A 24,850-nucleotide genomic window follows, 5' to 3' on the forward strand; every position below is an offset into this window, starting at 1 on the left:
TGATCCTGTGACTGCCCTGATTTTCCATCTAACTCCTACAGAACGTCTCTAGATTTAAAATTCAGTGTTGCTTTTTTTTTTTTTTGCCTTTTAGGACAGAATCAGGTGACCGACCTCTTGCTCCTGTTTATCTTATAGTGTGTTGTACCATTTTGTGTTGACTCTGCAACCTAACTAGACAGTAAATTGCTTGAGTACAGGCACTATTTTACTGATTTTGAATACAGACACTGTTTTATTCATTTCATGTCTAATGCCTGCTGTGGTGAAAACTTGCTGAACTGCAGTGCACCAGTACCACCTTCAACTAAAGCAAAATTCCAAACTTTCTACCCCAGGGAAAAGATTTCAAATAACATCAATGTTAATTACACTTGTTATATAAACAAGAATATGAAACTCATTCATAACTAGCTTCAGATTTCTTCTTTGCTTGAAAAAACCCATTGAAGGCTTTCTTCACTTTTTCCCCACTGTAGGTTTGAAATAAAAGATTGATATATACATGTATATGCAAAGTAAAAGGTAAATAACAGAATAATTCTGAGTTGTTTCTATACTAACCCTAGCAAATAGTTGTGAGTTTGAAAAAAGAAATAAAGACCAAAGTAATGTTTCTTCAAGTATTACAAGTTTGATTATTACATAATTTTCTTTATTCGTGTATAGTTTGGCTATAATGAAGTCAGTCTATGTAGTAAGAGTTGATAACCTTAAGCAGAATATGAAATACTCATTTAATAGACCAGTTAGATCTAATATCTATAGGACATTTCACCCCAAAACAATGAATTTCACCTTTTTCTCAAACGCACATGGAACCTTCTCCAGGATAGATCACGTCCTGGGCCTTGGTAAATTCAAAAAAATAGAAATCATTCCAAGCATCTTTTCTGACCACAATGTAGTAAGATTAGATCTCAATTACAGGAGAAAAACTATTAAAAAATCCAACATATGGAGGCTGAACAACACGCTGCCAAATAACCAACAAATCACAGAAGAAATCAAAATATGCATAGAAATGAATGAAAATGAAAACACAACAACCCAAAACCTGTGGGACACTGTAAAAGCAGAGCTAAGGGGAAAGTTCATAGCAATACAGGCATACCTCAAGAAACAAGAAAAAAGTCAAATAAATAACCTAACCCTACACCTAAAGCAACTAGAAAAGGAAGAAATGAAGAACCCCAGGGTTAGTAGAAGGAAAGAAATCTTAAAAATTAGGGCAGAAATAAATGCAAAAGAAATAAAAGAGACCATAGCAAAAATCAACAAAGCCAAAAGCTGGTTCTTTGAAAGGATAAATAAAATTGACAAACCATTAGCCAGACTCATCAAGAAACATCAAGAAACAAAGGGAGAAAAATCAACAAAATTAGAAATGAAAATGGAGAGATCACAACAGACAACACAGAAATACAAAGGATCATAAAAGACTACTATCAGCAATTATATGCCAATAAAATGGACAACATGGAAAAAACGGACAACTTCTTAGAAAAGTACAACTTTCTAAAAATCCTACTTTTAATTATTGCATCTGCTTACTGATTTTTTCAAAAGTAAAGTGATAAATTTTTATATGGTGCAAAGACAATTCATTTTCAATATTTACATTACCTTCCAGGTTCATTCCAGCTTGAAGGCATTTTCTATAGCGGCATGCTGGGCAGTTTTTTCTTCGAATTTTATCAATGATACAATCATTTCTTCCAGCACAAAGATAATTGTGCTGTCCTACATGGAAAATAAAGGCACTGTTAAAATTTCCCGGGCCTTAAAGGATATTTTTATGGGGAGGCTCTTTGTTGTTGTTTTCGGTGGGACATAGCCAAGGACCAAAAGCACTGATGAAGGCAGGCATACTGTACATCCAATACAAAGTGAGAGATCAATTTAAAGAGTAAAGTCTTTCATATTGTTTAACAAGCATAGTTCATTAAAAAAAAATTACTGCAGTATACATACAGAAAAGTACACAAATCATAAATTTATCACCTAATAAACTTATTAAGAAGCAGAAAGTACCCCACAAACCCTCTTTTTGCCCCTTTCCAGTCACTACCTCTTCCTTGATAAACTGTGCTTTAAACAGTTTCTTAACCATTATAGAAGACCTCTGTAATCACTGTTTTATTATGACTTCTAATCTAATGCTTAGCAGGATTAAAGAAAGAGGAAACTGGTTTAAAAATATGGTGAGAGTACCAAAGGGAAAATTACTTTATCATTGCACCACCACATGCAAATAAAGTATGCTTCCCTTCCAAATTTTAAATGAAGTTATTAGTAAAGGCTTAATCTTAAATTGTGTTAAGGTGGCCAACAATTAGGTGAATCACAGACTCAGCAAACTAAACTACTGTATCTGTAACTTAGGGAGATTTTTAAATTATTTCACATGTTTTTAGACACCAGCTACTGATGATTGTTACTGTCTAAAATCTTCTGGGACCCAGTATTAAATGTGTTAAGAGGTAGAAATGCAGTTTTTACCTGTCAAAAAATTTCAAGGGAAATTTAAAAGGGAAAGACAAAAAGTCTTCCTACTTTCCCTCTACCCTCAGTGTACCCTCTCTTGTTGAAGAAAGCTATCTGAGGATTTGCTAGCCTGGCATTAAAACTGAAAGGATCCTTCTACACAAGACCAGCATATCTAAATAGATACACTAGATAGTTAAGAGTCCATGTCCTTACACTAGAGGGGGTGGTATTCAGAAGATTGCAGGACATTTGTCTTCTCAAAAATCATATTCAAAGAAAAGAGAAAAAATAATAATCATCAATTCATAAGGTTGAATATACCTAGTTCTGATATTAGGAAAAGATCCTTTATGTACAGAATACTCTACTTGATTTGGATAAAACTAACTATATTCACTTCTTCCTAACATGTTAAATCACAGGGCTTGTTAAGCATTAGTTTGGGGTAGATGGTTAACTACATCAGTTTCAGTTCTTTGTGAGGAACAGGCCACAGAATTTGACTACTGGTCTACAATTCAGCTTTGTTCCAGAGTTGTTCTCCAGTGCCAAGTGTCTGTACCAGTCATTTCTATTCCTTTCTGTATTGTGTAAGTTTCCTAGCTTCTTTTCTTGGACATGAACTAGAAGCTCTAACCCAATAATTCTATTATACAGAATTAAAGAAGGAACAACAGATAAAATCATAGTTGAAGCAGTTATAATAATGAAAACGTTTTAACCCATAAGACTATCCCTGAATTATTGTTCTTCAGTAAACTAGAAGGGACAATTAAAAAAATGATTGGTAAACACAGAGGAAGTTTTAGTGCTTTATATCTAACCAAAAGCTCAGAATGTGCATGTTAAGCTCATATTTATTTTTTTTGGCTCTGCTGGGTCTTCCTTGCTGTGTGGGCTTTTCTCTAGTTGTGGCAAGCAGGGGCTGCTCTCTAGTGCTTGGGCTTCAGCAGTTGTAGCGCATGGGCTAAGTTGCTCTGTAGCATATGGGATCTTCCCAGATCAGGGATTGAGTCTGCATCTCCTGCATTAACAGGTGGATTCTTTACCACTGACCCACCAAGGAAGCCCTAATAATGTTTTCTTTATCCCAGGTATATCTTCACCACAATTAAGAATCTGAGCTACAGAATCAGGGGGCAATGTACCTTCTTAAGTTCAAATGCTCTATCTGGTTATTAGTATGAAGTTGGACAAGTCTGTGGGTATCTTATCTATAAAAAGAGGAGTTTCAACTAGTGGTCACTATTTACAAGGCATGGATATGTACTCTCTGTCAATACATATGATAAGACAATAAGACATTTCAGTTTGGAGTTTCTGTGTCTTCTACCACTTGGTAAATTTGTTTTCTAACTAGAGAGAGGGCAGATGTCAGGAGAAAAGCCTTCAGGCCAGCTGGGATTTCTCAATATCGTTTTGTTTGTATTGTCCTTATTTTTATAGTAAAAATCAGTTTTTGCACCCATTTATGATAAAAACTCTTCAGAAAGCAGGCATGGAAGGAACATACCTCAACATAATAAAAGCCATATATGATAAACCCACAGCAAACATTATCCTCAATGGTGAAAAATTGAAAGAATTTCCCCTCATATCAGGAATAAGACAAGGGTTCCCTCTCTCACCACTACTATTCAACATAGTTTTGGAAGTTTGGGCCATAGCAGTCAGAGCAGAAAAATAAAGAAAAGGAATCCAGATTGGAAAAGAAGAAGTAAAGCTCTCACTGTTTGCAGATGACATGATCCTCCACAGAGAAAACCCTCAAGGCACCACCAGAAAATTATTAGAGCTAATCAATAAATATAGTAAAGTTGAAGGATATAAAATTACTACACAGAAGTCCCTTGCATTCCATACACTAACAATGAGAAAACAGAATGAGAAATTAAGGAAACAATCCCATTCACCAAGAATAAAATATTAAGAATAAATCTACCTAAAGAAACAAAGGACCTATGTATATAAAACTATAAAACACTGATGAAAGAAATCAAAGATGACACATAGATGGAGAAATATACCATGTTCATGGATCAGAAGAATCAATATAGTGAAAATGGATATACTACCCAAAGCAATCTACAGATTGAATGCAATCCCTACCAAACTACCAATGGTATTTTTCACAGAACTAGAACAAATAATTTCACAATTTGTATGGAAATATAAAAAAAAACCCTCAAATAGCCAAAGCCATCTTGAGAAAGAAGAATGGAACTGGAGGAATCAACCTGCCTGACTTCAGACTATACTACAAAGTTACCGGCATCAAGACAGTATGGTACTGGCACAAAGACAGAAATATAGATCAATGGAAAAAAATAGAAAGCCCAGAAATAAATCCACACACCTGTGGACATCTTATCTTTGACAAACAAGGCAAAAATATACAATGGAGAAAAGACAATCTCTTTTAACAACTGGTGCTGGGAAAGCTGGTCAACTACTGCTAGCAGGATGAAACTAGAACACTTTCTAACACCATACACACAAAAAAACCTCAAAATGGATTAAAGATTTAAATATAAGACCAGGAACTATAAAAACTCCTAAAGGAAAACATAGGCAAAACACTCTTTGACATAAATCACAGCAAGATCCTCTATGACCCACCTCCCAGAGTAAAAATTAAAAAATGGGACCTAATTAAGCTAAAAGCTCTTGTACAATGAAAGAAGCTATAAGCAAGGTGAAAAGACAGCCTTCAGAATGGGAGAAAATAATGGCATAATGAAGCAACTGACAAAGAATTAATCTCAAAAATATACAAGCAGCTCATGCAGCTCAATACCGGAAAAATAAATGACCCAATCAAAAAATGGGCCAAAGAACTAAACAGACATTTCTCCCAAGAAGACGTACAGATGGCTAACTAACACATGAAAAGATGCTCAACATCAGTCATTATCAGAGAAATGCAAATCAAAACCACAATGAGGTACCTACCATCTCACGTTGGTCAGAATGGCTGCTATCAAAGAGTCTACGAACAATAAATGCTGGAGAGGTTGTGAAGAAAAGGGAACTCTCTTAACACTGTTAGTGGGAATGCAAACTAGTACAGCTACAATGGAGAACAGTGTGGAGATTTCTTAAAAAATTGGAACTAGAACTGCCATATGACCCAGCAATCCCACTGCTGAGCATACACACTGAGGAAACCAGAACTGAAAGAAGCACATGTACCCCACTGTTGACTGCAGCACTGTTTACAATAGCTAGGACATGGAAGCAACCTATATATCCATCAGCAGACGAATGGATAGGAAAGTTTTGGTACATATACACAATGGAATATTACTCAGCTATTAAAAAGAATGCATTTGAATCAGTTCTAATGAGGTGGGTGAAACTGGAGCCTATTACACAGAGTGAAGTAAGTCAAGAAAGAAAAACACCAATACAGTATATTAATGCATATATATGGAATTTAGAAAGATGGTAATGATGACCCTATATGCAAGACAGCAAGAGACACAGATGTAAAGAACAGACTTCTGGACTCTGTGGGAGAAGGCTAGGGTGGGATGATTTGAGAGAACAGCATTGAAACATGTATAATTACCATATGTGAAATAGATGACCAGTCCAAGTTTGATGCATGAAACTGGGCACTCAAAGCTGGTGCACTGGGACAACCCAGAGGGATGGGATGGGGAACACATGTACACCTGTGGCTGCTTCATGTCAATGTATGACAAAAACCACCACGATACTGTAAAGTAATTAGCCTCTAGCTAAAATAAATAAATGAAAAAAAAACCCAGAATCAAATGCCAAAAACTGATTATTTCTGGTAGAAGTTGTAGCCTGCCTCCAAGCTGACCCTCAGTGGTCTCTGTCTCTTGGTAAACACACTCTGATTACCCTTCCCACACTATACCAGGACTGGCGTGTGACCAACAAAATAGGGCCAAAGTGATTATGTCACATCTGAGATTGAGTAATAAAGAAAATACATTCTCATATTCATCACAGTCTCTCCCTGTGGTTCATTTGTTCTGGGGCATGCCACTTGCTATGTTGAGAGCAGCATTAGAAGAGACCCACATAATGAGGAACTGAAGCTTCCTGCCAAAAGCAGTGCTGATGAGCTGGAAGTAGATTTTGTAGCCCCAGTCAAACCTTCAGATGACTGCAGCTTCCACCAACAGTCTGAATATAACTTCATGAGAGTCCCAGGACTACCCAGCTAATAAGCTGCTCCCAAATTCCTGACTCTTAAGAAAACTGTGTGACATAATTAACATCTGTTGTTTCTAGCCACTAATTTGGGGGGTCATTTGTTACACATCAACAGATAACTAATACAGTAGGGACAGTAAAACTAATACAGTTGTTTTAAATAAATTAAGTTATATAAAAGAGTGATCCAAGAAAAATACTAGGTAGTAAACAGAAGAATGATGCATGGACATGATCAAGAATTAATTAACAGAGTACAGGAAACGAGCCACATAGCAAACGGTATCATCTAGGGTTTTCTGTCATTTGTACATACTCTGCTGGAAGTACCCAAGTTTCAAATGTGAACTGTGACTGTCAGCTTGAGTGAGACAGCTTGAAAGCTTCAGCTTCTTTGCTGCTCTCAAAACAGTGTCGTATAGTGCAAAGCACACTTGGCAAGGTTGCTAGGAAGCCCTTGGTCTGAATTGCAGCTCTGCTGCCTAGCTGTGTGATCTCAGTAATGTTTATTAACCTCTCTGAGCTCCCGGTTTCTCCATCTGTAAAGCTGGAAAATTAGCATCTACCTCACTGTGCTTCTGCAAGGGTTAAAGGCAGTTGTGAAGAACATTCTTAAAATAGTGCCTAACACATTGTAACACACTTATATGCAGAGTACATCAAGAGAAACGCTGGGCTGGAGGAAGCAAAGCTGGAATCAAGATTGCCGGGAGAAATATCAATAACCTCAGATATGCAGATGACACCACCCTTATGGCAGAAAGTGAAGAGGAACTCAAAAGCCTCTTGATGAAAGTCAAAGAGGAGAGTGAAAAAGTTGGCTTAACGCTCAACATTCAGAAAACTAAGATCACGGCATCCAGTCCCATCACTTCATGGCAAATAGATGGGGAAACAGTGGCTGACTTTTTTTTTTCTGGGCTCCAAAATTACTGCAGATGGTGATTGCAGCCATGAAATTACAGGACGCTTACTCCTTAGAAAGAAAGTTATGACCAACCTAGACAGCATATTAAAAATACTTTGCCAACAAAGGTCCATCTAGTCAAGGCTATGGTTTTCCCAGTGGTCATGTATGGATGTGAGAGTTGGACTGTGAAGAAAGCTGAGTGCCGAAGAATTGATGCTTTTGAACTGTGTTGTTGGAGAAGACTCCTGAGAGTCCCTTGGACTGCAAGGAGATCCAACCAGTCCATTCCAAAGGAGATCAATCCTGGGTGGTCTTTGGAAGGACTGATGTTAAAGCTGAAACTCCAATACTTTGGCCACCTGATGTGAAGAGCTGACTCATTTGAAAAGACCCTGATGCTGGGAAAGATTGAGGGCAGGAGGAGAAGGGGATGACACAGGATGAGATGGTTGGATGGCATCACTGACTCGATGGACATGGGTTTGGGTGAACTCTGGGAGTTGGGTGATGGACAGGGATGCCTGGTGTGCTGCGGTTCATGGGGTCACAAAGAGTCAGACACAACTGAGTGACTGAACTGAACTGAACACATTGTAAGCACTCAATAAACACTATAAATAATTCCCTTGTTATTGCTTTCATCTCAGTATCTAACTAGATTATAAACTGCCAGGAGTTGAGATTTTTATCCTTTCAAGTCAGTGTAGCACTGACGTTAAGAGCCTGTTTGCAGAGAGCTATGCTTGAATCCTAAGTCTGCTGCTTAAGCTGTGAGTGTCAGTTCCCTAGTGTATCAAATATGGATCATAAGAGCATTTAAAAGCTCACAGAGCTGCAAATTTAGTAGTATGACATATATAAAACATAGTAGTTGGGTGTGCTAGTCACTCAGTTGTGCCTCTTTGCTACCCCATGGACTGTCACCTGCCAGGCTCCTCTGTCTATGGGATTTCCCAGACAAGAATACTGGAGTGGGTTGCCATTCCCTTCTCCAGGGGATCTTTCTGACCCAGGGAAGTATGACATACGTAAAACATAGTACTTGGTAAATTATTAATAAAAGTAGCATGTGTCTGTCTCCATTATGACCCACCACAAAGATTATATGCAATTTGTGCAACAGGAGCATAAGAAGAAGGGACTCAGTGAAAAAAGACCACTGGACTAATATACATCTGAAGAAATGAAGCTATCCAAATTCTTTTTTGTACACAGAAAGTAACTTCCAGAATAATGAGTAAAATTCAAAATCTCAATCCTTGATCTGGCTTGTATGGATAAGTAAAACTTGTACAAATTTCCTAAAAATATTTAACTTTTGGATCTTTATGATACTATGTCTGGTGGATAAACTATAATTTCTGGCAAGTATTAAAAATGGAATGAATGTAGTGTAATGAAAATCACACAAGCTTCATCTTTGTAACTGTTCAAGAAAGTGCTCTAAAATCTGTATATGGGCTTAAAACAGATTCCCATCATGTCTAGGAAGGGAAAAGTAGATCTGCTGTGAGTTAGGTTAGCAAGTGATTACAGAATTTTAGAGCTGGAAGGGACTCTGGAGAAAATTTAAATCCAAATAAAGGATTTACTTAGGGCTTCCCTGGTGGCTCAGATGGGAAAAAATCTACCTGCAATTCAGGAGACCCACGTTCAACCCCTGGCTTGGGAAGATCTGCTACAAATTAGGTTAGCAAATGATTACAGAATTTTAGAGCTGGAAGGGACCACGGAGAAAATTTAAATCCAAATAAAGGATTTACTTAACACAGTTTACATTTTAACCTTTTCTTATTTATCATGTAATCTAGCTATCTCATATTTAACTGAAATACATATATATATTTTGCAAGAGCATAGCTAATATTCACATATTCATAGCTAAAAGCACATGTAGGAATTTAATTCTAAAGCAGAGAATTTAATCCTAAAGCCTAAGGGACATATGGCCTGCAGTGATGTCTTATTTGTAATATATTTGGCTTTTCTTACTTGTAATATATTTAGCTTTTCTTTTCTTTTTAAATTGCATTTGGACGCTTTTAGGTAAGGCATGCTTGCACCCTCTAATATCAGTGACTGCCCTTCTTTACTCTTTTGGTATTGTATTTGGCCAGAACGACACATACTCAATCCCTGTAGGCACTGGAACTGGAATTTGTAGCCCCGTTTAAAAGAAATAATTTTAGTTAAAATGAGGGAGAATGAAAAAAAAATTTTTTTAATACCTGTATTTCTTTTAAGGCTCCATTGTCTCATTCTGAATTTCACTTTCAGAATTAAATCTGTCAATATTACTTATTATATACAGGAATGCTGTAACACTGTTATCACATTTACACCATGGACAGAACTAATCAGTGAAGAAAGTGCTGAATAAAGTAAAGTGAGGATAAGAAGACGCTGTAACATCTACTTTGTCAGTAGCACTGCATTAATTAGGGATGAGCTTGCTTAATGACTCTACTCAGTTGTTGGGTGATAACCAAGCTGGTTAAAGCCTGAATTCCCGTGCTCTCTATGGAATAACATAAGTAATTTTATAGTTTGCTACTGTATTAAAAGCAATCCAAACAAAAGAAAATGACTCATCTAACCCTTAAGCATATGCAAACACAACTGAAGCCAAATAATAATACTTCATGTACTGTAGATAATTATATATTTTTTAAATTAATATATTTATTCAATCAGAGCTTTAGGTAATCCGTTCAAGCCACACTGCCTTCTAACTGCTTTACAAATAACTACTTTACACAACAGTTTTTCCCAAGAGGATTCACTGGTAATATTTAGTGTGACTTCAGTAATTTGCTTATGGAATGAATTTAACATTTAAGGAGGTGACAGGCAGACTGAGTCTGTAACAAGGGTAAACATTATATGAATATAGTATTTGTCAAGAGAAATCACTTTCTTTTAAACACTTTTCCTGACTTCCCCAGGCAGTTTGTCACTTGCTCCTCTGTGTTATAATCTCTGTACCTTTTAACTATGAACTCATCTTTCACTTCCAAGTAGACTGTGACCTCCCAGAGGACAGTGGGAGGTCCTTACATCACATTTATATCACATAGCACAGCCCTGGCTATTAGAAAACAAAACACTTTTCCCCCTCATTATCACTCATTTTTGCCAGAGTAGAATAGTTGGTGGCTCTAAAACTAGCTAACTATGAGCACTAGTTACTGCCGAAACCTAAAACCATCATTTCACACGCATAGCACTTTCTTATGGTTATTTTCCATTCTCTGACCATACTCCCTCCCTTCAATTTTTACTTGTCTGTTTTATCTTAGTTTGCTTTTAAAAGTATCTTTTCCCACTACAAGAGTTAGGAGCCACCCTCCTCTCCCTGATTTTAATGACTTCTAGTGTTAACAGGCTTTGCATACAGAATCCAGTCTGAGAAAAAGGAACCAAATAGAGGAAAAATAAAACTCTTCAAAACACACACTACCTTCCACTGCTCTTTTGAAGAATACTTTACAGCTTCCACAAGTCAAGACCCCATAATGACATCCTGAAGCTTCATCAGAGCAGACTAGGCAGAGTTTGGGAGGTGGTCCCGTAGCTGCTGAGGAACTGGATGGAGGAGAGCTTACGTCTGGTCTCATTCCAGGGCTAGAGAAGGAAGAAAGTAGTGTTAGGATTTAATTATCATGACTGTCAGAGAAGTATCAAAATACAGTTCTCTTACCTTTTCACTCCACAGTAAAAATATTCACACTGAACGTATGTATTTCAAATACTGGCAAGCATTAAAAAAATCCTACCTAGACATAGTCAAATGTTTTATTCTTCTATACAAAATTAAGAGTGAGGTCATTTATTTTTAAGTATCCCTTAGAAGTTCCCTGGAGGTCTAGTGGTTAGGATTTGGCACTTTCATTTCCACAGTCCCAGGTTCAATCCCTGGTCAAAACTGAAATCCCACAAGTCACGCAGCATGGCCAAAAAAAAAACCCACAAAAAAACAAAACAAAAAAACATCCTTTAAGAAGAATGGTGAAATTGTGCTTTGCTTAGATATAATTTTTAGTTGCTTAGCATCTGTTTACAATCATCTTTAAAGGAATAATTGTGTAATTACCACCATGATCAAGAGATACAGTATTACCCATCTTCCCCCCAAAGATTCCACCTATATAAGAAATTTCTCTCTGCAATATTCTTAATCTGCGTATTCTCTAAAAGAGATAATATTTAGGAATAAACTTTGGGTGTTAGTTGTCTCTTTATTAATGCAACTAATAACATGATTAAATATCAATTATAAATATGCTTAAACTAATTCAGAGAACAAACTAACTTAAGAAATTGGGTTGTCAACATGGTTACAAATTATATTTATTAAGTAACATCTTTTTCTTCTGTTTTAGGAATCAAAGTTAAAAGTTAATTGTAAAGTAATAATTTGTTACTTTAAGCAGTTAAGCTGATAAACTCCAAGTTCAGTCACTCAGTTGTGTCCGACTCTTTGTGAACCCATGAATCATAGAACGCCAGGCCTGCTGGTCCATCACCAACTCTTGGAGTTCACTCAAACTCATGTCCATCGAGTCGGTGATGCCATCCAGCCATCTCATCCACTGTCGTCCCCTTCTCCTCCTGCCCCCAATCCCTCCCAGCATCAGAGTCTTTTCCAATGAGTCAACTCTTTGCATGAGGTGGCCAAAGTACTGGAGTTTCAGCTTTAGCATCAGTCCTTCCAAAGAACACCCAGGACTGATCTCCTTTAGAATGGACTGGTTGGATCTCCTTGCAGTCCAAGGGACTCTCAAGAGTCTTCTCCAACACCACAGTTCAAAAGCATCAATTCTTCGGTGCTCAGCTTTCCTCACAGTCCAACTCTCACATCCATACATGACCACCGGAAGAAACATAGCTTTGACTAGACAGACCTTTGTTGGCAAAGTAATGTCTCTGCTTTTTAATATGCTGTCTAGGTTGGTCATGATTTTCCTTCCAAGGAGTAAGCGTCTTTTAAATTCATGGCTGCAGTCACCATCGGCAGTGATTTTGGAGCCCCCAAAAATAGTCTGCCACTGTATCCACTGTTTCCCCATCTATTTCCCATGAAGTGATGGGACTAGATGCCATGATCTTAGTTTTCTGAATGTTGAGCTTTAAGCCAACTTTTTCACTCTCCTCTTTCACTTTCATCAAGAGGCTTTTTAGTTCCTCTTCACTTTCTGCCATAAAGGTGGTGTCATCTGCATATCTGAGGTTATTGATATGTCTCCCAGCAATCTGGATTCCAGCTTGTGCTTCTTCCAGCCCAGCATTTCTCATGATGTACTCTGCATAGAAGTTAAATAAGCAGGGTGACAATATACAGTTTTGATGTACTCCTTTTCCTATTTGGAACCAGTCTATTGTTCCATGTCCAGTTCTAAGTGTTGCTTCCTGACCTGCATATAGGTTTCTCAAGAGGCAGGTCAGGTGGTCTGGTATTCCCATCTCTTTCAGAATTTTCCACAGTTTACTGTGATTCACACAGTCAAAGGCTTTGGCATAGTCAAAGCAGAAATAGATGTTTTTCTGGAACTCTCTTGCTTTTTCCATGATCCAGCAGATGTTGGCAATCTGATCTCTGGTTCCTCTGCCTTTTCTAAAACCAGCTTGAACATCTGGAAGTTCACAGTTTACATATTGCTGAAGCCTGGCTTGGAGAATTTTGAGCATTACTAGTGTGTGAGATGAGTGCAATTGTGCAGTAGTTTGAGCATTCTTTGGCATTGCCTTTCTTTGGGATTGGAATGAAAACTGACCTTTTCCAGTCCTGTGGCCACTGCTGAGTTTTCCAAATTTGCTGGCATATTGAGTGCAGCACTTTCACAGCATCATCTTTGAGGATTTGAAAGAGCTCTACTGGAATTCCATCACCTCCACTAGCTTTGTTCGTAGTGTGGTTTCTAAGGCCCACTTGACTTCACATTCCAGGATGTCTGGCTCTAGGTAAGTGTGAGTGATCACACCATTGTGATTATCTTGGTCGTGATTATCTTTTTTGTACAGTTCTTCTCTGTATTCTTGTCACCTCTTCTTAATATCTTCTGCTTCTGTTAGGTCCATACCATTTCTGTCCTTTATCGAGCCCATCTTTGCATGAAATATTCCAAGTATCTCTAATTTTCTTGAAGAGATCTCTAGTCTTTCCCATTCTATTGTTTTCCTCTATTTCTTTGCATTGATCGCTGAGGAAGGCTTTCTTATCTCTCCTTGCTATTCTTTGGAACTCTGCATTCAGATGCTTATATCTTTCCTTTTCTCCTTTGCTTTTTCGCTTCTCTTCTTTTCACAGCTACTTGTAAGGCCTCCCCAGACAGCCATTTTGCTTTTTTGCATTTCTTTTCAATGCAGATGGTCTTGATCCCTGTCTCCTGTACAATGTCATGAACCTCCATCCATAGTTCATCAGGCACTCTATCTATCAGATCTAGTCCCTTAAATCTACTTCTCACTTCCACTGTATAATCATAAGGGATTTGGTTTAGGTTATACCTGAATGGTCTAGTGGTTTTCCCTACTTTCTTCAGTTTAAGTCTGAATTTGGCAATAAGGAGTTCATGATCTGAGCCACAGTCAGCTCCTGGTCTTGTTTTTGCTGACTGTATAGAGCTTCTACATCTTTGGCTGCAAAGAATATAATCAATCTGATTTCGGTGTTGACCAACTCCAAAGGTCCCCCTAAATTCTGTCCTCAAATGAAGCATACTGGACTTAGCCAACCCTATGTTTATCTACAGGCTTAGTGAATAGGACAGCATTCCTACCAGCCCAGCTCTGGGAATAGACCCCAGGGTTTCATATTTTTCTCTCAACATTGTTTAAGAGAATTTCTGGATGCTTCTGTATCACAAGGTATTGATCCCAGCTAGATTTGGGAGAATAGACTGAGTGCATATTGAAAGCCTACAATAGAAGAGAATAACCTGAAATTACTCTGCTGTAGGTGTGGCACAAGCCATGTCTGATTAATGGAAACTTGTGACTAAGGCAGCGGAGCTGCTGCGGGCCGGAGTTTTACAGAGAAGTAGGAAGGTCTTGGCGGAGAAGGCAATGGCACCCCACTCCAGTACTCTTGCCTGGAAAATCCCATGGATGGAGGAGCCTGGAAGGCTGCAGTCCATGGGGTCGCTGAGGGTCGGACACGACTGAGCGACTTCACTTTCACTTTTCACTTTCATGCATTGGAGAAGGAAATGGCAACCCACTCCAGTGTTCTTGCCTGGAGAATCCCAGGGACGGGGCATCCTGGTGGGCTGCTGTCTATGGGGTTGCACACTGTCAGACACGACTGAAGTGACTCAGCAGCAGCAGCAGCAGCAGCAGGAAGGTCTTGGAGTGAGTGAGCAGAGCAAAGTGTTAGGGAAGCAAAAACTTGTCTGGCTTTTGTTCTGAAGATGCTCCTACTACAGTTCAGCCAATCTCTGTCATCTGACATCTATTTTTAGGGACCAACCAGTTGTTTGTATAGTTTATGGAAAATAAGTGTAATATTTAATGATTTCAAATGTTAATTCTGTACTGTTTCCTCAGCCAGTTATATATACATATATATAGTGTGTGTGTGTATATATATATATGTACATGATATATATGCACACACTGCTGCTGCTGCTGCTAAGTCGCTTCAGTCGTTCCGACTCTGTGCGACCCAGAGTCGGCACAGAGGTCGCAGCCCACCAGGCTCCCCCGTCCCTGGGATTCTCCAGGGAAGAACACTGGAGTGGGTTGCCATTTCCTTCTCCAATGCATGAAAGTGAAAAGTGAAAGTGAAGTTGCTCAGTCGTGTCCGACTCTTAGCGACCCCATGGATTGCAGCCTTCCAGGCTCCTCCGTCCATGGGATTTTCCAGGCAAGAGTACTGGAGTGGGGTGCCATTGCTTTCTCCCATGCACACGCTAGTATATATTAAAAATGTTTTCACAGTACTTAGGTGTAGTATTTAATAGTTTTGAAACACTTTCATGAATACAGTCTCATCCGTCCTCTCAACGACCCTGTGAAAAGGATGTTATCACCTCTAGATGAGGTCACTCAGCTGTCAGAGGTTGATGAGGGAGCCTGTTTGTGGTCGAACTGACACGTTTCGGATCTCAGTTCTACCATTTCAGAGCTTGTGTGACCTTGGATAGGTATCTACTATGAGCCTCTGTTTTCTCATGAGTACAGTGAGAGGATATCATCTGTGTCTGTGTGTTATGAAAATGAGAGAACACACTGAAAGTCTAGTGTACAACTCCTCCATCTAGCAGGCAGGCACTTGATAAATGTTCATTCTTTTTCAGGAAAACTGGAGATTTTATGAGAAAGACTGGTGTAAGTATTATGTAAGTAGTATTAAGTCTAAAATCTAGGACAGTATTCCCAAAATCTCAGTTATAATTAGAGCATATGCAAAATACATTCAGGCCAGTCAACTGTGAGCTAGAGATGACAAAAAGGAAAGTTAAAACTAAATGAACAAATGGATTGATCGAACTGCAACTAAGAATCCGCAACTTAAGTCAGGCTTTTGCCATCCCTTCAGGCAGTTATTCTAGGCTACATGAGGTAAGAATTGAGTGCACGCAAAGTTTCCAAGCATACCACAAACATCAGTGGAGAAAAACCAGTTTTTGTCACACTAATATGAGCACCAAGATGGCCTATAGTGAACGCCACTGGGAGAAAAGGATGAACGCAAAATGGTCTTCAATTGTAAACATGACCCTGTGATACTGCTTTAAAAGACTAGGGTTTAAGAAAATGGTTAGAACTCAAAAGGAAAACCATATGAAATCACTATTTAAGGATACATGACAGAAATAAAAAGCACAACATAGACAACATAGTAACAGTGTGTATCACACTCATTCTGAATAGGAAAGCTAAAACGTCTTAGTCCTTGCTTAGTGTGTGTTTACAGCTGCGCCAAACATTCTGAAGATGCCAAGAGATTCTATTATGAACTGACTGTATCCAGAGCGCTTTAAGTGAGGAGCCAAGATAACAAAACGTGCTGTTTCAGATGAATATTTGAATGCTCTCTCCCATTCAGAATGGAGAGTATACTGGACATTGCTCTTCTTGAGGTCACTGAGTTTACATTTGAGAGACAAAGTAAATATAAAGCAGGTTTTTCTATTTAATTGTCTTGTAGAAAAAAGCAGTTAACGAGAGGAGGACCATGGATGGAGAATCATGGGTAGATTATGAAAGTTCCTCACACACCTTGAAGAACAGGTAAAATGTGCAGGCAGATTACACCCTTTCACTCAGCAGATGATTCCTGACGTCTTATCATATATGGAAGTTGTCTCATACATGAAAATGTGTTACTGAGATGATAGTGGACTTAGAAACTTTGATCTAGGTAGGAGGAGCAGACTTATTTTGGGTGCTTTGGTGTCGAGGTAGTACTTCTGCAAGAGATAGAACTAGTAGATACAGACAGATAGCACTGTAACAGCTGTGTCACAGTGGCTGACTTAACCCCCAACTCTGTTTCCTTATTAGTACCATTTCAGGACTTGTTAGGTAGATTATATATTTGAACTATATAAAGTACTGGTACACACTTGATGATAATCAAACAGTATGTTTTTCCTTAACACTCAGGTGTTACAGGCATCTTTTTTCCTCCTTCCCTCAATTCCTCTTTCCCTTCTCGAGGATCCCAAGGAATGAGAAGTGCTTTGAAGAATGTTGCCTGTGAGCCAGGGAAGGGTTAAATCCTTCAGAAACGTCTCAATTGGGAGCAGTTTTACTCTCCAAGAGATATTTGGTTAGTCTGGGGACATTTTTGGTTGTCACAACTTGGGATGTGCCACTGGCATTGTGAGAAGAGGCTAGGGTGCTGGTAAACCTCCCATACCGCACAGCAGACAGTCTTCCACAACAAAAAATTATCCAGCTTCAATGTCAGTAGTGATGAGGATTAAGAAATCTTTAAGCAACATAGAGAGAAAAAGAAAATTCAACAAGGACCAGAAACTTACTGTAAAACCTTCTAAACTACGTTTTATAGTAGAGCAACTGCCCTACCGAGGCAGCTGCAAATATTCTTTGATTCAAGACAAGTCCAAAACGAGATTCAAAACAGACCTGAAGCCAGGGGACTATACAGGTCTAGTGATTAGCTAGAGTGAGTAATTTTATTTTTCCCTTTAGCTCTAGCACTAAGAGGTAGTTTTTACACATTAATGTCACCTGCACTTTTCTTTTCTTTGTTCATTTAAATACTCAGCTGCACACACCAAGTGATTATATTTTCTGACTGCCCATTTATCCCTGCATTAGCTAAAGGATTACTGAGTTGTTTGATAATAAGCTATGGGATAGTTTTCAAATCAAATAGAAAAATACTCTGGGGGAAGGCTTTCACAGTATTTCTGTTAAATGGTTTTAGCAGAGTGCATTTTATCTTATTTAGCAAGCCAAAGAAAGACTGAGTAATCTGCTTTTGTACTTGTTGACATAAGTTTCTATTGGTTTTAACTTCAGGTGCATATTAAGACAGTTTCCTCCAACTTTGCATCATTTGTACTTACTCATCTTATGGAGGAGATTAGAGAACAAAGTCTGTACTGTAAACCTGTACTGTAATGCTCAGGAGCATCTTCAGTAAAGGATGTGTGATGGAGGACATGTCTTTTTTCAGATCTGAGACACCAATGGCGTGTCATTAAGATCTCTGCACTCGGTTTCCTTGTCTGTAAAAATAAAGGTGCTGAATCAAAAAACTCCAAAGAAGTTGTCCATATATCCTGAGGTAGGGGTAGAAGTAGGGGAGAATACCCTTGGGTCTGTGAAAGGCTTCTTTGGACCTGTACATTTATTTATATGAAGAAAGACTATGTCACCTTATCTATGCTTCTTTCTTAAGTTCGTAACATGTTTTCTTGTGTTTTTCTTTTTCTTTAGAAGCATCAGTCTGCGGTTGAGTGATTGTGCTGCACAACTTAGTTCCTAACAGAAGAAATATTGTTTCATGTTTTCAGTTCTGTTTGCTTAGGCTTGCACTGAGGGCCACGCGTTCCAAGGAGTAGTAATGATGTTCTAGTAACAGAACAAAGACTAAGAGAAAGTAGTAAGAACTGCGAGGAAAAACTTTCTTCATTACATGGTTATTTGTAGAATGAAGACCTGATTTTGTTCTGATGCTTTCTCGCTTCATAAGAGCGCACAAGGATAATAACTAACTATGATTTGGTACATGCAGAATTAGAAATGTGACATCTTCAACTAAGGCAGTAACCGGCTTGAGACAATGTTATACTCACTGCTTTCCTCATATGTGTATGTGTATCTAGGGCTGAAACCAGTGGCTGTGGAGTGTTTTTGAGCTTGGATCTTACTTTGATTAATTTTTTTAAATGTCCTTTCAAGACTTCTTTTTTTCTCATAAACCAATATATTTATAGTTTTACTTGGTTTTATTTTTAGGGAGTAGAGTGGTAATACCTTATCTTCCTACAGTGCTACTCAGTAGGTAACTTCAGAGTCAAGTCTTACTGCCGGATGCTGTTACTGTAATTATTTGTAATTCCATTAGAAGCTTGAATTTGGGCTTGTACCTACATCTTGTATTTTGTACCTTCATTTATTAGATTTTGGGAGTCCTCTTTGGTTTTAGTCCTCTATGTCTACTTTGTAGATTTCATCAACTGTGGTCTATTTTAGGTATGTACTTTGATTTAGAATGGCATTGATTGTATTTTATTTCATTTTACATTAGTTTGAAGTAAATTATTTAATTTTGGGATTCTGAAATTTTGATTATTTACTGAAATTTTTAATACAGAGCTGTGAAATACTTGACAGAAACAAAAACGCTGTTCATTTCCACCTCAACTACAACAACCACATATTTCTAAATACCTTATTACCTTCTCAGAGTTGAATTCTTCTCACTATACTTCTCACTATATAGTAACTGGAGAAGGCAATGGCACCCCACTCCAGTACTCTTGCCTGGAAAATCCCAGGGACGGAGGGGCCTGGAAGGCTGCAGTCCATGGGGTCGCGAAGAGTCAGACGACTGAGTGACTTCACTTTCACTTTCATGCACTGGAGAAGGAAATGGCACCCCACTCCAGTGTTCTTGCCTGGAGAATCCCAGGGACGGGGGAGCCTGGTGGGCTGCCGTCTATGGGGTCGCACAGAGTCGGACACGACTGAAGTGACTTAGCAACAGCAGCAGTCCTCCTGGCTCTGGCTGCTTTTCCTTCCTCTCTCCCACAGTGCTAAAACTCATTCTTTGCATCGTGATTAAGTCTCCGAGGCTCTTCCATGTAAGCAGTACAAGCCCAACGTGGTCTTCAATCTGGTTCCTCTTTCTTTCCCAATTATATGTCTTCCCATTCCTCTACACAAACCATTCTTCTACACTGCCATGTAGCACTTTACACATGATACATTCTGATGTATTACTATTTTTCCGTCAACAATTCCTTTTAGGTAGGGTCCATGTCTAGGTCTCTTATATCACTGGCATCTTTTACTGTGTCCAGTATATGTTATTGTATTTAGCTTACTTATATATTACATCTTTATATGTTCTGCAGAAGAACTTGAGGCAACTCTCATGTTAGATGTTTATGAGATTACACCCAGAATACAGGTATCACCTCACTACTACTAGAAGCTGCTGTGCAAGCCCTTTCTTTAACCCCTTTAATCTTCTCCATGAACCTACGAAATGAGTACTGTTTTCATGTTTTACTGTAGGCAAGTCAGCTTCTCTGAATCTGTTTCCTCATCTGTGACACAGTAACTAGCTAGCATAGACAGGATTCACATGCCTGCCTCTCTGATACCAAAATCAGCGTTCTTAACCAGTATTCTGCCTCATGACTGCCTGAGAATCTGAGGTAGAGCTAGGTTTTCAAGCTGAGGAATAAACTGCTTTCTGCTCTTAAGGGCTAAGGTGTGATGTCTCAGTGATGCACAGCAAAAGGACGCCAAGGTCCTGTGCCTTCTTCACACGTGATCTGCAAGAGTTTTGCCCAAATAAGCCTTGCCGGAGCAGATCACAGGTAGAAACAACCACCTTAGAACTGTATGACAGTCTGTGGATCATTTGAAAATTTAGTCAAACTAATGTTTATCTCATACTCTACAGTTTTAGCACAGTAACTCCTAAGATACTTGTAAATGCAAACAAAAGGCAGAACAGCTGAGTCTATGAAGGAAGGAAAAAAACCTTTAATACCAACTTGAACTTGGTCTAAAGCCACATACTCCCTTGCTTTCTTCAATCCCTGGTGGCTCAGCTGGTACAGAATCCACCTGCAATGTGGGACACCTGGGTTGGGAAGATCCCCTGGAGAAGGGAATGGCTACCCACTCCAGTATTTTGGCCTGGAGAATTCAGTCCATGGGGTCACAAAGAGTTGGACTTGCCTGAGGGACTTTCACTTTCCTTAGTCAAAAAGCCAAGACTTGATTCTTCAATTGTTAGATTCTTTAATTAGTATGACAACTTCCTACTTCTGTGTATTTTCCTCAGGTTTTGGTAATGATACCCTCACTTCACATGCTAGTTCTTAGATACACATAGAAACAATCTAAAGGAATAATTAAAGTATTTACTATATGGTAAGTACATCGCTAAACATCCCTTTCTTCATCTTCTAGGGACAAGTTTACTGATGTTCTTACCATATAGTAAATACTTTAATTATTCCTTTAAATTGTTAGGGACAAGAAAGTAGTCTCTGCAGTGATGTAAAGATTACTTATTCCTTTGTTCCTTCCTCTTCTAAGGATGTTTGCAATGCATGCAGTTAGATGAAAAATTTAAGACTGGGAAGGTTTTCTGATAGGTGGAACAAAATACTTCCTTCATAGTAATAATAAAATTTGACACCCACTGATTTCTTAGTTCTACAAGCCAAGATCGACGGCTAGGTACTTTAATAAATGGATTATATCAAATAATCCTTACTTCTAGTCCATTTTACAAACCAGAATATAGGTATTAAGCCATGTGCCTGCCCAAAGTTATATTAGCACAATCTGGAATTGAATCTGAATTCAGCACCATCTGAATCCAAAATCTATGCTCCTTACCCTCATCACTGTGTTATCTGGCAGGGACCTGCAGGGTAACATCTGTTCAGCTTGATAGAATTCTTAAAAGAGTATGGGAGTCATCAGATATCAGAGTCTTGATAAAGGTAAATATAAAAATAATTTGTTTTTCGCTCTTCTGATTATGCTTGGTATCACACTGAAGTAGAAATTATTTATAGTTAAAAGATATGAAACTATTCTGGTCACTTCTATTTTTCCTTTAGATTCTTATTATACTGACTGAAATCTTAAATTAGCATATTCACGTCTATACTATTAAGACAATGTCACACTAGTCATTAAATACTGAGTTAATAACATGGAGACCTTGTATCAAAAATACAAAAATAGAAATTACTATTTTGCATACTCAAAATATCATTTTTGCCCTTAGAGGAGCTTTGTAGCAATTATGCAACTACCATATTAGACCACAGAATTTTTTGAAATGCATTTAATTTTTCTAAAAGATACTGCTCCACCAAAGTTTTCAGTTGGGAATATATAATGATGTGACTAATTTCTGTATTCTTCTGAAAAATGCATAACACTTTAGCCTTAGTTAGAAAGGAGCTGTCTGGTCACACTAACAATTTTACAGATCGAAGATTTATGCCTGTTGACTACACAGGCCAACTGTTAGAGCCAAAAAACTGTAGTTATTTACTGTAAAAGTGCTGAGGTAGCAGAATTTTATATTCAACTGGATTATGTAACACTTGAAATACTCTATAATCTCATCAATATCTGAAAGTAGATGTCACCAATCCCACTGTGTAGAAACAGAAAGTTAAAAACTCAGAAATTAAAACAGAGCTAGTTAGAGAACTACAGGACCCTTTTATACAAAATACACAGGAATCTGCATTTCTATACACTAACAATAAAAGATCAGAACAACAAATTAAAGAAACAAAAAATAAAATTCCTAGGAATAAAACTACCTCAGGAAGCAAAAGACCTATACTCTGAAAACTATAAGATGCTGATAAAAGGAATTAGATGGCACAAATGGAAAAGATATACTGTGGTCTTAGATTGGAAGACTCAATATTGTCAAAAACAACTGTACCACCCAAGGCGATCTGCAGATTCAGTGCAATCTCTATCAAATTACCAATGGCATTTTTCATAGAACTAGAACCAAAAAATCTTAAAATCTGTATGGAGACACAAAAGACCCTGAGCAGCCAAAGCAATCTTGAGAAAGAAAAACAGAACTGGAGGAATAGATTGTACAAGGTACAGTCACAAAAACAGTATGGTATTGGCACAAAAAGAAATACAGATCATGGTACAGGATAGAAAACCCACACATCTGTGGTCAATTGATCTATTATGACCAGAGAGGCAAGACTATACAATGGAGAAAGACAGTCTCTTCAATTAGTGGTGTTTGGGCAACGGGACAGCTACATTAAAAAAAAAAAAGAAACTAGAACATTCTTTAACAACATACAGAAAAATAAACTCAAAATGGGTTAAAGACCTAAATGTAAGATTGGGTACTATAAAGACTCTTAGAGGAAAACACAGGCAGAACAGTCTTCAACATAAATCACAGCGATATCTTTTTTGATCATCTCCTAGAGTAATGGAAATAAAAACAAAAGTAAATCAGACCTAATTAAACTGAAAAGCTTTTGCATAGCTATAAACAAAATGAAATGACAACCCAGAGAATGAAAGATAATATTTGCAAACAATGTGACTGACAAGGGATTAATCTCCAAAATTTAATAGCTCATGGGGCTTAATATTAAAAAAAAAATGGGTAGAAGACCTAAATAGGTATTTCCCAGGAGAAGACATACACATAGCCAAGAGGCACATGAAAAAGATACTCAGCATCGCTACTGAATGGGAAATGCGAATCAAAACTTCACACTGTCAGAATGGCCATCAAAAAGTCTGCTAACAGTAAGTGCTGGAGAGGGAATGGAGAAAAGGGAACCTTCCTACACTGCTGGTGGAAATGTAAATTGGTACAGCCACTATGAAGAACACTATGGAATTTCTTTAGTATACTAACAATAGAGCTACCATATGATGCAGCAATCCCACTTCCGGGCATATATCTGGAGAAGAAAGTGGTTCAAAAGGATACATGCAGCCCAATGTTCACTGCAGAGCTACTTTCAATAGCTAAGGCTTGAAAGCCACCCAAATGTCCACTGACAGATGAATGGATAAAGATGACGAGGAACACACATAAAATGGAATACCACTCAGTCATTAAAAAGAATGAACAATGTCATGTTCAGCAACTTGGATAGACCCAGAGAGTATCATACTAAGTCAAGTCAGAGAAAGACAAACATCCTATGGTATTGCTTATAGTTGGAATATTTTTAAGATACAAATATGCTTATTTGCAAACAGAAACAGACTCATGTACTTAGAGAAGAGACTTATGGTTTCAAGGAGTGGGGGGGAAGGGTGGGGAGAAGGGATATATTGGGAGTTTGGGATTGACATGTACATAGTGTTATATTTAAAATATATAACCAACAAGGGCCTACTGTATAGCACGGGGGAACTCTGCTCAATACTATGTAATAACCTAAATGTGAAAAGAATTTGAAATAGATACATATATAATAACTGAATCACTTTGGTGTACACATGAAATACAACGTTAATCAACTATACTTCAATATAAAATAAAAAGTACTACTTCTGAGAGGCAAAGTAAAAACTTGAATCTAAATTCTAATATAAAAAATTATTTCAATGTGTTTTCAATTTATGTTAAAAATTACTGCTTTTTCAATTTTTTAGCACATACAGTATGTCCTTTTTAGCCCATACAGTATAGATTAAATTAGTACATTATAGTAATAATAGGATGTTATGAAACTAAGGTCAAGTGATGCCCAAATAGTTACCATCAATCTAGAATTATTAACTTCCACCCATAATCATTTATTATCTATTTGCCATACATTCTCCAGACATAGATAAAAAAGTCTGACTATATTTTGAAAACATATGTGAGTTGTTTTAAAATTCAGTACTTTCCTTAACTTTAGTAAGATCCTCTGGTAAATTATTGGAGAAGGGAAAGGCTACCCACTCCAGTATTCTGGCCTGGAGCATTCCATGGACTGTATAGTCCATGGAGTCACAGAGTTGGGCATGACTGAGTGACTTTCGCTTTGACTTCACTTTGGTAAATTAAACATAATCAGA

General features: G+C 37.9%; 1 protein-coding gene across 9 annotated transcripts in view; it reads right to left on the minus strand.

Annotated features, from left to right (window-relative positions):
- NR3C1 (nuclear receptor subfamily 3 group C member 1) overlaps window positions 1-24,850 on the minus strand; it is a 487,336-nt gene that overhangs the window by 23,515 nt on the left and 438,971 nt on the right. For 8 of the 9 annotated variants that reach the window (XM_055556671.1, XM_055556659.1, XM_055556681.1 and 5 more), the window contains exons 3-4: window positions 11,049-11,215; window positions 1,627-1,743 (exon numbers count right to left, since the gene is read on the minus strand). In XM_055556671.1, coding sequence (XP_055412646.1) covers window positions 1,627-1,743; window positions 11,049-11,215 — 284 coding nt within the window. The remainder of the gene's footprint in view (window positions 1-1,626; window positions 1,744-11,048; window positions 11,216-24,850) is intronic. The other variant, XM_055556690.1, reaches the window with a different exon arrangement.

This window comes from Bubalus kerabau, chromosome 1, assembly GCF_029407905.1.
Source record: "Bubalus kerabau isolate K-KA32 ecotype Philippines breed swamp buffalo chromosome 1, PCC_UOA_SB_1v2, whole genome shotgun sequence".
Lineage (NCBI taxonomy): Eukaryota > Metazoa > Chordata > Mammalia > Artiodactyla > Bovidae > Bubalus > Bubalus kerabau.